At 37.0% G+C, this 12,489-nt stretch overlaps 1 protein-coding gene across 4 annotated transcripts in view; it reads left to right on the top strand.

Annotated features, from left to right (window-relative positions):
* Positions 1-12,489, top strand: part of SESTD1 (SEC14 and spectrin domain containing 1) — a 50,731-nt gene that overhangs the window by 31,118 nt on the left and 7,124 nt on the right. For all 4 annotated transcript variants that reach the window (XM_059853200.1, XM_059853198.1, XM_059853199.1 and 1 more), the window contains 5 exons: positions 1,091-1,302; positions 4,910-5,032; positions 8,275-8,469; positions 9,067-9,181; positions 10,307-10,466. In XM_059853200.1, coding sequence (XP_059709183.1) covers positions 1,091-1,302; positions 4,910-5,032; positions 8,275-8,469; positions 9,067-9,181; positions 10,307-10,466 — 805 coding nt within the window. The remainder of the gene's footprint in view (positions 1-1,090; positions 1,303-4,909; positions 5,033-8,274; positions 8,470-9,066; positions 9,182-10,306; positions 10,467-12,489) is intronic.

Here is a 12,489-nt window from a genome sequence, read left to right as displayed (position 1 = left end):
AGATGAAATCCAAGATGCTTGTGCTGTAGTACAGAAAAATGTATTTGAATTCTTGAGACATTTCCATTTCATAGTAATATATGCTGAGTAATTTAAAGTTGTTTGCTGCGATTTTCAAAGCCCTTGGCATTTTGAATGTCTCAATAATAGCAGTTGAACTTAGTCTTTTGTTTCTACCTTTTCCTTGAGGTATTACTATTACTCAAGTAGTAGGTTTTTGCTTTTAGTGAACTGTCATGTTACCATTTTAAGACCTGCAGAGCTAATGATCTCCAACTGGCACATTTTCACTTTCACACTAACATATCTTCAGTGACCAAACACGGTTTTATTTTAACTGTTTCACTGAGCTTTTGAGGAACAAATCAATGATCTGGATTAACTTGTAGTGTTCTGTTTACATTCTGAGAACTTCAACACAACAATAATATTCTTCAAACATTTTAAGCAAAAGATTAAATAGTCAAAACATACTATTTTTGTGTATATGAAAGTTACTGTACTCTAGAGAGTCTGTACCTTGATATGATGCTTCAGAGCACAAAGAAAAGGTCAAGATAGGTGAGAACAGAATACTGAAGAAATAGTTATTATTCAGCTTCACACTCTCTGTGAAGGAGTTGTACTTGCTATAGAAATCCTGAAAGACAACAGAGAAATTATACAGTCAGATTTTTAGTGCCTCCAGAGCATTCATTCAATATAAGAACATGAGTTTTTTGAGAGAAGTACTTTGGATGTTACTTACCATTTTGAAGTAAATCAGAGTACTTGAGAGTTGTTTCGGACTCAGGATTGTGCTTTCAATTTTCCTTACATGAGTCAATTTGAGTGATAGTCACAGTATCTCTTTTATATATCTGAAATACACCACATTTCTTTTCTTCTGTTTTATGACTGATTGATCCAGCCCCACAAACTGCAACCACATCTCTGCATGAAATTGTATCATTAAATGTGCCCAACGTATGAAAGATCATTAGCTGCAAAAATGCCCTGCTGATGGTTTAAAATCAGACAATCTCCCTGCTAACTTTTGTGGGTTTTTTGAGAATCTAGACTAACCACAACATTCTGTGTGTCCCTGAAGGCCACGAGTTGCTCTCTGAGCTGCAGCAGCGCCGGTTCAATGGGTCTGACGGAGGGGTCTCCTGGTCTCCCATGGACGATGAGCTGCTGGCTCAGCCCCAGGTGATGAAGCTCTTGGACTCCCTCAGGGAGCAGTACACCCGCTACCAGGAGGTTTGCAGGCAGCGAAGCAAGCGCACACAGCTGGAGGAGATTCAGCAGAAGGTCATGCAGGTAAGCTTGCAACTCTCCTTGGGTGCAGTGAGGTGGTTTTGAGCTCAAGTCCCAGACTGTGATTGCTGCAAGAGTTGGAGGGGAGACCTTCATGCCTCCCGTCACTTCAGAAATGTCAGTGTGCTGGTTTCACACAGTGCTTTACACTGTGGCGGCCACAGTGACTTTCCAAAGGCTATTCTGATATGTGGAGGTTGCTATAAATGTGCTCTCTTGCCTTGGGGCTGTCCCTTTGCTGGGCACTGTGGCAGTGCATGGCTGCATTGTTGGAGGTGCAAATGCCTGCCCTGCTGGCAAAGAGAGGAAAGCCTTTGAGCATCAGTCAAATGCTTTGCTTCCCCTGCCCACATCATTTAAAGTTCCTTTTGCTGAAGATAAGCCATTATTTATTCCTTTATTTGTCTGTGCTTGGTGGTTTAACCTAAGCTGAAGTGCTTAAACTGTCTGTGTTTCAGAAACACCCTGACAAGAATGAATATAAACTTCTAATCAATTGCATGTTAAAGGTCATGATGAACTGGCTTGGTCCTTTGGAAACAGCCATGTAATTAGCACTTCCAGCATTTTCACAGCAGAGTCTCAGTAGAGAAAATCAAGGAAATGGAATTAATTTATTCATCTTGTGTTTATCACTTGAAATTAGATATGTATATTTTTAAGATTCTGTATAGATTGAATATGCAGAAAATTGAATGGATAATTGCTTTTAACCTTTCAACATTGGCATTTCTAATGCATGTGGGGAGTGCAGGTCGAGTACTTGCACTTTACAGCATTGTAGATATGGGTAAAAATAAAAACTAATCAATTTTGTGATGTCTAGCATTGAAAATAGAAGTCTTCTGAGGAGATAATTTTAATTTCTACAGTAATTTTATTACTGTAAAAAATCTAAAAAGCAGATGTCATTTGTTGATATATTGAACTGGAAGTATTAAAAATATATGAGAGACTAATATAATCCTATATAGAGCATATTAGCACAGCTGTGAGTGTAATCAGGTGAAGTTTTTTTCCTATGTTTAAGTTCTAGTGGTTGATAGGATGTGATTTTATTGTCCCTTGGCAAACTGACATTGTTAATGCATTTAAGTAGAATAGTTTACCATTACTGAGCCTCATTTTGCAATATTTGTAGTAGAAATAGTTACTTGTTTGCTGTGTGTACACTACAGATGTTACCTGGCAAGTGAACAGCAAGATTGTGTTTTGCTCTTTTGCCAAATGAATCAGCTTTTTTTAAATAGTGTTTAAAAGCTTTCTAAATGGCATACAAATATTTGAGGAAAAACTTACTAAATCTAGGAAATTATTTCTTTTCTTTTGGTTTTACAGCAAAAAATTAGGCTAATAAAAAGAGTTAAAGACAAAAAGTAGGAACCTAATGATGTACAGAAGGAAGCCAATAGAGGCAAAGTGCCTTGGAATTTATTTTGACAGAATAAACAGAAGTTGCCTTATAACAATACTTGAAGTACTTTAGTTGGAGTGGGTGTTTTTCCCTTGTGTGGCTGGGTTGGTTTTTCTTGTGTGTATTTTGATCTTCTGCTAGATTTCTTTACAGTTGCATCCTTATTTCATTATTTGTGTGCCATCTTATATTGCTCACCACTCCTGCATTGCTTTTGTGTTCCTGTTTCAATTTCATTATTTGCTGCCTCTCCTCACTGTGGCATGCTTAGTTCTTATTCCTATCTCAAAGCCCTCTAAATCTAAACTTGATTCTCTCCCTTATGCCTTCAATACCCTACCCTCTCTTTTGAATTACCCCTTTTGCTTCTGCTCCATGGTTTCGTTTCCCTCTCTTTTGTCTTTCATTTTGTAATGTAAAGGCTGCAGTGATTGTCAGCTGGTTTGTAACAAACAGTTTTTCTAAATGCTGCTTATTGTTGTAACTCTGTAGGCTAGGATAAACTCTGGCTTTGTCCCTCCCTAGGCAGAGGTGATAATTACTGTGTTTCTAATCTTAATTCACAAAAATAACTGTGACCTCTTGCGGTAGTCTTCTCATTAATGATTTTAAAATGTATTTTATGAAAATTACATCACATTTTTCTACGTGTCCCTTAGTAACTCATCCCTCCTCAGTTTAGGCATCTGTGACAAGAACAGCCATGTGCTGGTCTAATCAGTTTCAGAGTCAATGCAGTAGTTGCTTGAAACTTTTAATGGGGAGGTGATCTTGGCCAGATAGGGCAGCTGCTAAGCAGTAGCCTTGTCCAGTGTTTCAGACTTGCATGAGAACTGTCATTTCCATGTGTAAGTTTTCCAGGCCACTCTGACCTTAGAGAGGGACATCTGGGTCCCTTCACTTCTAGGTCACTTCCATATTTAAGCAGTAACAGCTGTGCAGAGGTGCTGAGCACAACAGGAAATTTCTCTTTAAACAACAAGAACCTGCAACTGTAGAGTCTTAATTTGTCCTAGAAATGATAAAAGCAGGGAAGACTGAGAATGCTTTTGGAGCAATGAATACATGCTCTGAAAGAGTGCTTTGGCATGGGGCAGAGAAGGACAGTGGGAAGGCAGGTAGGTAATGACTCAGAGATGGAGTGAATTGAGGAGCCTTCTGTCATGGAGATTGTTCTTGATTGCTGTTGCAGGGCACTCCAGCAGCACTAGGAAAATGGCCCAATTAGTCCCTGTTTCATTTGTCTTCGTGGTTGTGGGGTTACATTGTGTATTGTATCACGTTTCCTGAAAATCTGTGTGGAGCTGTTTTGTGATTGATGTTTAAACAAAACTAACATTAAAGGCAGGAAGCTGGCTTCCTATGCTGTTTTATTCAGGTTCAGAATCTAGAGGTATTCCTGCATTTCCTTGCTTCAGGACTCCAGTACTAAGAGACTTCTACGCCCGGTTTCATAGCAGCAATCTCTGTTTACCAGATATTTAAAAATTTATCAGGGAATTTTTCCATAGATATCATCTGTTAATTCAGATTTGTGTAAAGAAACCAAAATTTGAGGCCATCTGCTTTGCTTTGACTAATATTTACATCAAAAAATAGTTTCAAAATTATAATAAAAGAAATCCAATACTGTAGTCCAAAGTTGTGACCCTGCAAAGACACATTCCATGAAATGTGGCCACAAAAACTCATTAACAGGTTTCTGTTATTTGAATAGAGCAAGTTGGTGTGTCAGTTTAATTTTAAAACAAGTATGTATCCTATACCTGAGTGTGAGTTTATTCAGCAAAAAAAGGAGAAAGCTCTCAGGTGTGAGGCTGAATACAACTGTGCATTGTAATCACTTGGGCAAAAAAAGATTCTGGTTTGAACACAAGATGTCCATTATCATTGTGTTTGAGCTCTTTTATTGACAAGAGATATGAAATTACAATTGTCTATTTGAAAAATGTTGTCATAGCTGCCACCTGTTTTCATGGAGCTGACAGGCTAAGGATAATGAAAAGCAGTTTCTACTTAAAACTTTGAAGGATGTGAATGGATTCAACAACAAGATTTTTACAGAGCTAAAAAGATCTGTTTTTTTTCATAAACATGCTTTTTAAAATTTCTGCTTGTGTTACAAAATTCTGCTTGTACCAGTCTTTGTATAATTGATTTGCTATTTTGTTTTTATCATCTTTATCTTTCTGACAGGTTGTCAATTGGCTTGAAGGACCTGGATCAGAGCAGCTAAGAACCCAGTGGGGAATAGGAGATTCCATTAGAGCTTCACAAGCTTTGCAACAGAAGCATGAAGAGATTGAGAGTCAGCACAGTGTGAGATTTCCCATACCCTTTTCAAGTATCAAAATAATTCTAAATACATGTAGTTATGAGCAATGTATTTTGGTTATGAGCATCAAGGAATTTTGCACAGTGCATGATGTTCTGAGTTACACAAATACCTGAGCAGTTATAGAACTAATATGGTCATGTTATATATATTTGCATATTATTTTTTTCCATTGTAGAAAAATGAAGATTTCTATCTGTGATTTTTCTTGGGTTTAGTATGTTACAGCAGTTCTTAAATTTTCATGTAGAGTAGAAGGAATAAATTTACTTTCTCCTCTCTGTCAAAATGTCTGACAAGTCCTGCACTTCTCAGGGGAATAACTTAATGTTTTTGTCTCTATTTTCTACACTTAGCAGTAGCTGAAACTGGCTTAAGACTTTCATTGATCAAGACTTTAGATATACTTTATGTTCATAATGAAATCATGAGGATGCTGTTTTGTAACTACACTGCCTTCATGCCTTTGCTTCTAATTTTGAATACTTCCTAAGCTTCAGTAGAATTTTTTCTTTCCATCAGATGATTAACTGTAATTAGGTTATGAATATTCAGTGCTCCCAAAGGGAGTTTGGCTCAAGTGCTGTTCACCTTTTCTGACTTTCCTTGATGTAGACACTGGCAATTCTGCCCACTTTTCCTAAGTTCTGTTTGCAGTAATGGCAATAAAAATAATCACTAATTAATAGTTTTTCAGATATAATTTAAGTGGAAAAAAAAAAAACAACAAACCTTTAGTGTGAGAAGCACAGCACCCTAGACAACACTAGTTCTACTGACTCCACCTTCAGTGAGGATGGTTTCCTTGCTGGATGCAGCAGTGTAGGTGTCTGTGTTAGGCTAAGTAAATCCCATCTCTGTCTTGTCATTGCTTCAAGCTCTTCAAGCATTGTGGAAATCCATACCTTCTGAAGGGTAAAACATCCTGCAGTTGAAATCCTAATTGGAAAGGAAAAAAACAAAACCACAAACACCCTGGACTACCTACTTCTTTGACAAAAATGAGTTTTAGTGTCTTTTAGTTATATTGGTATTTCAAACTGAAAAGAGAAAACAAGACTGAACATTTTGTTTTCACTTGGATATCTGTAACAGAGAGCTGTGATTTAGCTGGGGCTAAATGCAGTCCTGGAAGTCACTGAAATCCCACTGAAGTTTGCAGGCTGCCCTACAGTGTGCAGAAGCACTGGCAGCACGGAACACAGCTTGGTTCTTAGGTGCTGGCAGGAGTTTGCAGAAATAGCAGTCAGAAAAAAATATTTTATATCAAAAGAAGTAATTAGAAGACCACTGTCCTACCTTGCATTTAGATGCCTGTTCAGAGATTAAAACCATTTTTTGTCAAAAATGTGCTTTGCCTTTTCCTTTGATTTTTAGTGTATACTTCCTCTTTCATTGTTTCCCTCATATTTCTCTCCTAATACTTGAATTGACAGTTTGTATGCTTGCTTTCTTTCATCACCTTCTCTTTAATGTTGATTATAGTATTTTGAAGAGACTTGCAAAAATGTTTGATTTGTTTTGAAGCTACTTTTTTTACTTCAATTTACTCTGAAGTGACAAAAATAATTTCCACAGGGTGCATTTTTGTTTGTTTTTCTGTGGGGAGAGGGTGGTTGGATTTTGGGGCAGCTTTAATTTTCTGCTAGTTTTATTCATGAGCAATACACTGGAACTGTTGTTATTGAGCAGGTCTTTGCTCCATGGGTTTGAGCTGTCACATACAACTGTGCCTAAATTCTCCCACGAAAAAGATGAGAAACACACTTTTTATACCTGGTTTGCTGGTATCTTCATTTTAATGATAGCTTGATCAAAATAAATTACTGCAACTCTTACTTACTTTAATGCTAAAAATAAAAACTGAAAAAAAAAAGAAACAAAACCCAAAATCCCTAAACATATTAAAGTTTTTTTTTTATTCCTCATATTATAGTTTATATGTCACATTTAGCTGGATTTGTATGTTCAGTGTCTAAGAGCTGGTTTTGGAACTGATTGTGCTGAATCTGTGTATCCATAGTACTCATGTCACAATGGATGATGTTTTCACATTATGTCATCATAGTTGCCCCTTTTGGGACAGATGAGAAATTGATTCTGCTCTTGAATTTTTGACTGATTGCTAATTTAACTTTCTCATTGCTTTCTCTTTGTTCCCCTCCTTGCTCTTTTCATACTCTTTTTTTTCTGTGAGCAGATGGTAGAGGCAGCTCTGCGAAAAAAAGAAAAAAAAATCAGAAAATGGATATTTATACTCCGTTTTGCATGATTTGTAAATAAATGATGCAAAAGCTGAAGACATAATTTACAAAATACTAAACATCCCAATAGGAGTGAGACAAGAATACAAATTAAATCAAATATTGTAGGCCAATAGATGGTGCTGTTCCATAGAAATGCACAGGACACTTCAAGGTCAAAATTAGAGCTGTTGAGCAAACACATTTTGCTCTACAGGCATCTCAGTCATGCAAGATGTGAATGTGATCTGGATGTATCAAGCTGTTTTTAAATCTCACCAAATTGTTAAATATTTGAGCTATTTTCCTCTGCAAATACACCAACAGGACAACATAACTAAATCTTATGTATGCATTCAGTAATCAAGCCATGTGAAAAACAAATCTGCACATTTTGAATTAAGTAGGATAAAGCTTTCCTTAAATAAGTAACAGGGATCATTTTGAAGTTTCTGTGCCTGGACTCTCTTTTGTTGAAGACAGAGATTACTTCCACTTTGTCAACAGCAGTATTTTTCCTAAATAATGTAAGGAAATTATTGCTAGTTTCAGTCATGTCACTGAAAGTAACACCTGGGTAGGGGTGTGAACAACTTTTTATAATAGCTGATCACTTGGTAAAAATGAACTTTTGTTTCAGTACATCAGTACAGACATTTAAGCACTAGGAGTTTGTTTTAAAATGGTGAAATTCCTCTTTTGGTGGAAGTTTGTGCTGGGACCAGGAGCCATGCATTGAACCCTTCCCATCTTTCTGCACTAAGTTTTTTTTGCTACAATGTCTGTATTAACATCTACTAAGCACTTTATTGAGAGTTGATTTGAAATCAGGAATATTTTTTCCTTCTCTGTGAGATAGTGCAGTCTGTAATAACCTCCTTTTTCAATCTGATTACTTATTAGCCTGCAGTTGGATGTATACCATTTAAGAGAAATAAAATTATATTTGGCATTTTTAATTCTTCATCTTCTTGTGTTTCTAGGAGTGGTTTGCTGTTTATGTTGAGCTTAATCAGCAGATAGCAGCTCTTCTAAATGCAGGGGATGAGGAGGACCTTGTGGAATTGAAAGCATTGCAGCAACAGCTGAGTGATGTGTGTTACAGGCAGGCCAGTCAGCTGGAATTCAGGCAGAACCTATTACAAGCAGCACTTGAATTCCACAGTGTTGCCCAGGATGTAAGTGTTTCTTCTTAATTTTTTTTAAGGCACTGTCAATAAATTAGTGCCTTAGTATTGTAAATGTTGAATTGGAAAAATATTCAGGGAGATGAGGGGAAATATAATGTCACTTGGAAAATGCTGTAAGTCATCATTTACTGTAATTGAAACACTGAGAAAATTGGCTCCCCCTTGTTTTAGGAGGGAAGCACTTTGTAATATGTCTTACATTTCAGAAGTATTTGAAATAAAAAGGTTACTAGTTAAAAAGTTACTTTTCCACCCCTCTTTTTTTTTTATTTAGAGGCATATGCGTTAATTGAACTGGAATTTGTTGTACTTTTCATAGTTTCTTTTTATAAAATGGCGTGTTTGTGTCCTATATTTTTCTTAAAAAACAAGTAGAATCTTGGCTTCTACTCTCCCACCATCTAGGGATGTGTGCTCTTGGATTTCTACAAGGCAGATGGGTCATTTACCTTGACTTTCATTTCCTCTAGCTGCAAAGAGAAATTTGAAAATGAAAAATTTCCAAACATTTATAAAATCCTAGACCCAACCATCTGAAGCTCAAACTTCATTTTAAGTATCAGCTTTTATGTTCTTACATTTTAGTTGTCTCAGCAATTGGATGGTTTACTGGGAATGTTGTGTGTGGATGTAGCACCAGCAGATGGAGCATCAATTCAACAAACATTGAAACTACTGGAAGAGAAATTAAAAAGTGTTGGTAAGCAAGATATTTCTGCATTTCAGACACACACACATTCTAATAAGTGCATTCCAGGGGGAAGAAAGAGTAATCCCTTTAAAAAAATCACCAAAAAAGCAGGGGGGAAAGATCTTATGCCTTCTCATTCCTCACTATGTAATGTTCCACTGAGCTGCTTTGGGTTGGCTTATGCCATCTGCTGTGGGGTAGTTTTCTCTGGGGATGTGAAGTGGAAATCTTTTAAATGTTTTACATCTATTATATATATTTGTTATATGCCATTATCATGCATTTTATCTATAAACAAACTTCTTTCCCCCATTAATCTTCTTTAGTGACTTGGGGTTTATAGTGCTTAAATGATCTTTTTGTCTGCAGAATTGACACCTCGATGATTAGGGTTTTATCCACTCACTTCTAGAATGCTTGTACTGGGTGTTTTGCAGTAACTTTGAATGTGTATGTTAATAAATGGCACATTGAAGGTTCTTACACTGTCAAGCATATGGAATTATTTCAGTTGGAGGGAGTCTACAGTGATCAGCTTGTTCATTAAGTTGTGGGAGAAAGCTGCAAAGAAAAATAATTTATAGTAGAAGTAGATATAATTGGAATATAACAGTTTGATGCATAAATGAGATATTCTTTCAGGAAAAACAGTAAAGCTGCCAAATAAGAGATGTAACAGCAGATCCCAAGGGTTGACAAATTCCTGTGTAGAAAATTGTATCAGCCATATCAGATGTATTATAAAGTAGTAACTTCTGCCAGCAGTGGAAGAACACTTAGGCTACAACTGCTTAGCAGTGGTAAATATTTTAGGAATTATGTAACTGTGTGAATGAAAGACACTGATTAGCTATGTACGTGCTGAAAAGCTGACACGCTGTCAGCTTCTATTCCTTTTCTTGTTATCTGCTGGGTCATAAAATAGCAGAGCCTTAATTCTTTGTTAATATAGACAAATGCTCACTCAAACCTGAGTTGGAAAGGGTGGTGAAGGACACAGTCATGTCCTTGTCATTTTCCAGGTTGCAGCCTTCATCCATGTGTGATTCTGTTGCGTTTTCTCTCTCCATTGAGGAGAAAACCCACTGAAATTCTCAGTGATCACTGACCTTTCTTTTCTCATTCTCTTATTAGACTTGGGCTTGCAAGGCTTGCGTGAGAAAGGTCAAAGTCTTCTTGATCAGATATCTAACCAGGCATCATGGGCCTATGGGAAGGATGTGACCATTGAAAACAAAGAAAATGTGGACCATATCCAAGGAGTGATGGAAGATATGCAGCTAAGAAAACAAAGGTAAGAACAACCATTCGAGTCATTAAGATTTTTGTGTGTTAACAAGTCACTTTCTATACAATTTAGTTTGTTGTAAAGAGCCCATTTTGTTTTATGTTCAGTTAAGGGATGCATTACAACTGTTATTTATATTTCTAATATATTTGAATGGGACAGAAACTTCCCTGACTAATCTGTTGTATTGTATTCCTAAAAACAGGCACCTTCTATATTTTGGTACTGGATGTACTGAGTACTTGAATGCTTTCCTGTGCTTGTAAAGGCTCAGAAATCATACATTCCTTTTATATGGAGTTATGAAAATATGCAAGAGGTGTCTTTTATATGTTAGCAGTTTGAGATGGGAGCATAATGTAATTACTGTAGTGGTGATGGGTGTCAAATTACATATTAAACAGCCTTGTTTATCCTCTTTATCACAAGCTCTGTCCTTTGCATATGGTATTTTCATTCCTGAAGATAGGAAGACAAATGAAGGTGGTGTTGGAGGGGACAGGGTGCAAAATGGAGGCACAGATTTCAGATTTCAGAAGAGCAGATGATGGGATACAGGACCATAGAGTCACCCCAGCACATGGGGTTTGAGTTTTGGAAAATGATATAGAGTGGGGGATGAGGTTGGGAAAAATGCTGGAGGGAGTTGAATTTATAAGAAGGATGGATTTTGCCATCGTCCTCTTCCTCCAAAATTTGATTATTTGTAATTAAAGATGTGGTAGTACTGGATTTTTTGTAGTACTGATTCTTTTTTTTCCTACTCAGCAGTGTGAAAGAATTAGATGCTATTGCCAGTAATACTGCTGGAAGCCCTGAGACAATGTAATAGTGTCCATAGAAAGGGCCTGGTGTTCAGGGGCACTGGCTGAGCAAAGAGATGCCTCTGGGCAACAGCAAGGTCTACTGAGCATCAAATTGCCCGTTTTACAAATTAATTCCACTATGCTTAAATTGCTTTCTTAGGGAGCTTAGTGTAAGGAGCTATGTGTTTTGGTAGTGCTTAGAGAAAATACTGTTTTAAGTCTGTCCTCTGAATCCTATTAATTTAAGCAATGCTTGTGTTTAGAGGGCCAGCTGCAAAAAGCTACAGAGGATGTGTCACCATGCAGTGAAATGGCAGCTGGAATTCCATACTGAGCAAAGAGATGGGCATGGGAGAAGGGAAGACTTTGTGTACACAGTAATGGATTCTGAATCAGCTGTGAACTCAAAGATAAACATTGGAAAACTCGCAGAAATTGCTTCAGTGTTCAAACACACAGGGAAAAGCAAGTAGAATGCCAAGAATTATTAGGAAAGGAATAAAAAACTGAAAGAATGTCATTGTGTCACTGTATAGATTGGTAGTCGATTCCTGTTTGTGTTAGACACTTCTGGTCTGTATTCTCAGAAGGGTCATAGAATTGTGGGAAATCAGTTAGAGGACTAAAACATCAGTGATATTTCCAGACAAAGGTATGAAGCAGCTTTCAGATTGTGAATGATGAAACAAGGTTATTTAGCCTGGAAGAGAGACAAAAAAGTAAAAGGACTAAGTATCTCTCAGTAGCATGTAATAGTGTTTTTGCTGTTTAATTTTTTTTTCCAAGTTCTGTTGAATGTTTCTTGTTTACATACACACGTTATCATGTTTATTTTTAGGGGCATTTTGCTGCTTTATTTATGATTTTGGAACCTATAAACTGTTTTCCTGCATTATTAAAGCAGATGATGTCCTTTCTGCATTGCAGGACATGTAACAAAACGCAGCATGCTAACAAACTGTTCTTTGGAAGAGCTTGTGTTTGTAACCAGTTTGGAAAGGATCATGCACACAGTCTTTTGCATTTGCTTATAAAGCCAACTGTTGTTGACATTAGTAATTCCATTTGCACTGAACAGGAGCGTGAGTCTTGCTGTCTGCTTTGTAGGCTCTGAAATTGAAGTGGAAAGCATTCTGCTGGATGTTAGCTTAGGTCTCATTGTGGAAAGAGAAGGACTTTCAACACTTTAATTGGAATTCTGGAGAAAGAACTGCAAACTGTGC

The sequence above is a fragment of the Haemorhous mexicanus genome, chromosome 8 (assembly GCF_027477595.1).
Source record: "Haemorhous mexicanus isolate bHaeMex1 chromosome 8, bHaeMex1.pri, whole genome shotgun sequence".
Classification (NCBI taxonomy): Eukaryota; Metazoa; Chordata; class Aves; order Passeriformes; family Fringillidae; genus Haemorhous; species Haemorhous mexicanus.
The sequence above is the reverse complement of the archived record's forward strand: the minus strand, read 5'-3'. Positions and strand labels throughout refer to the sequence as shown.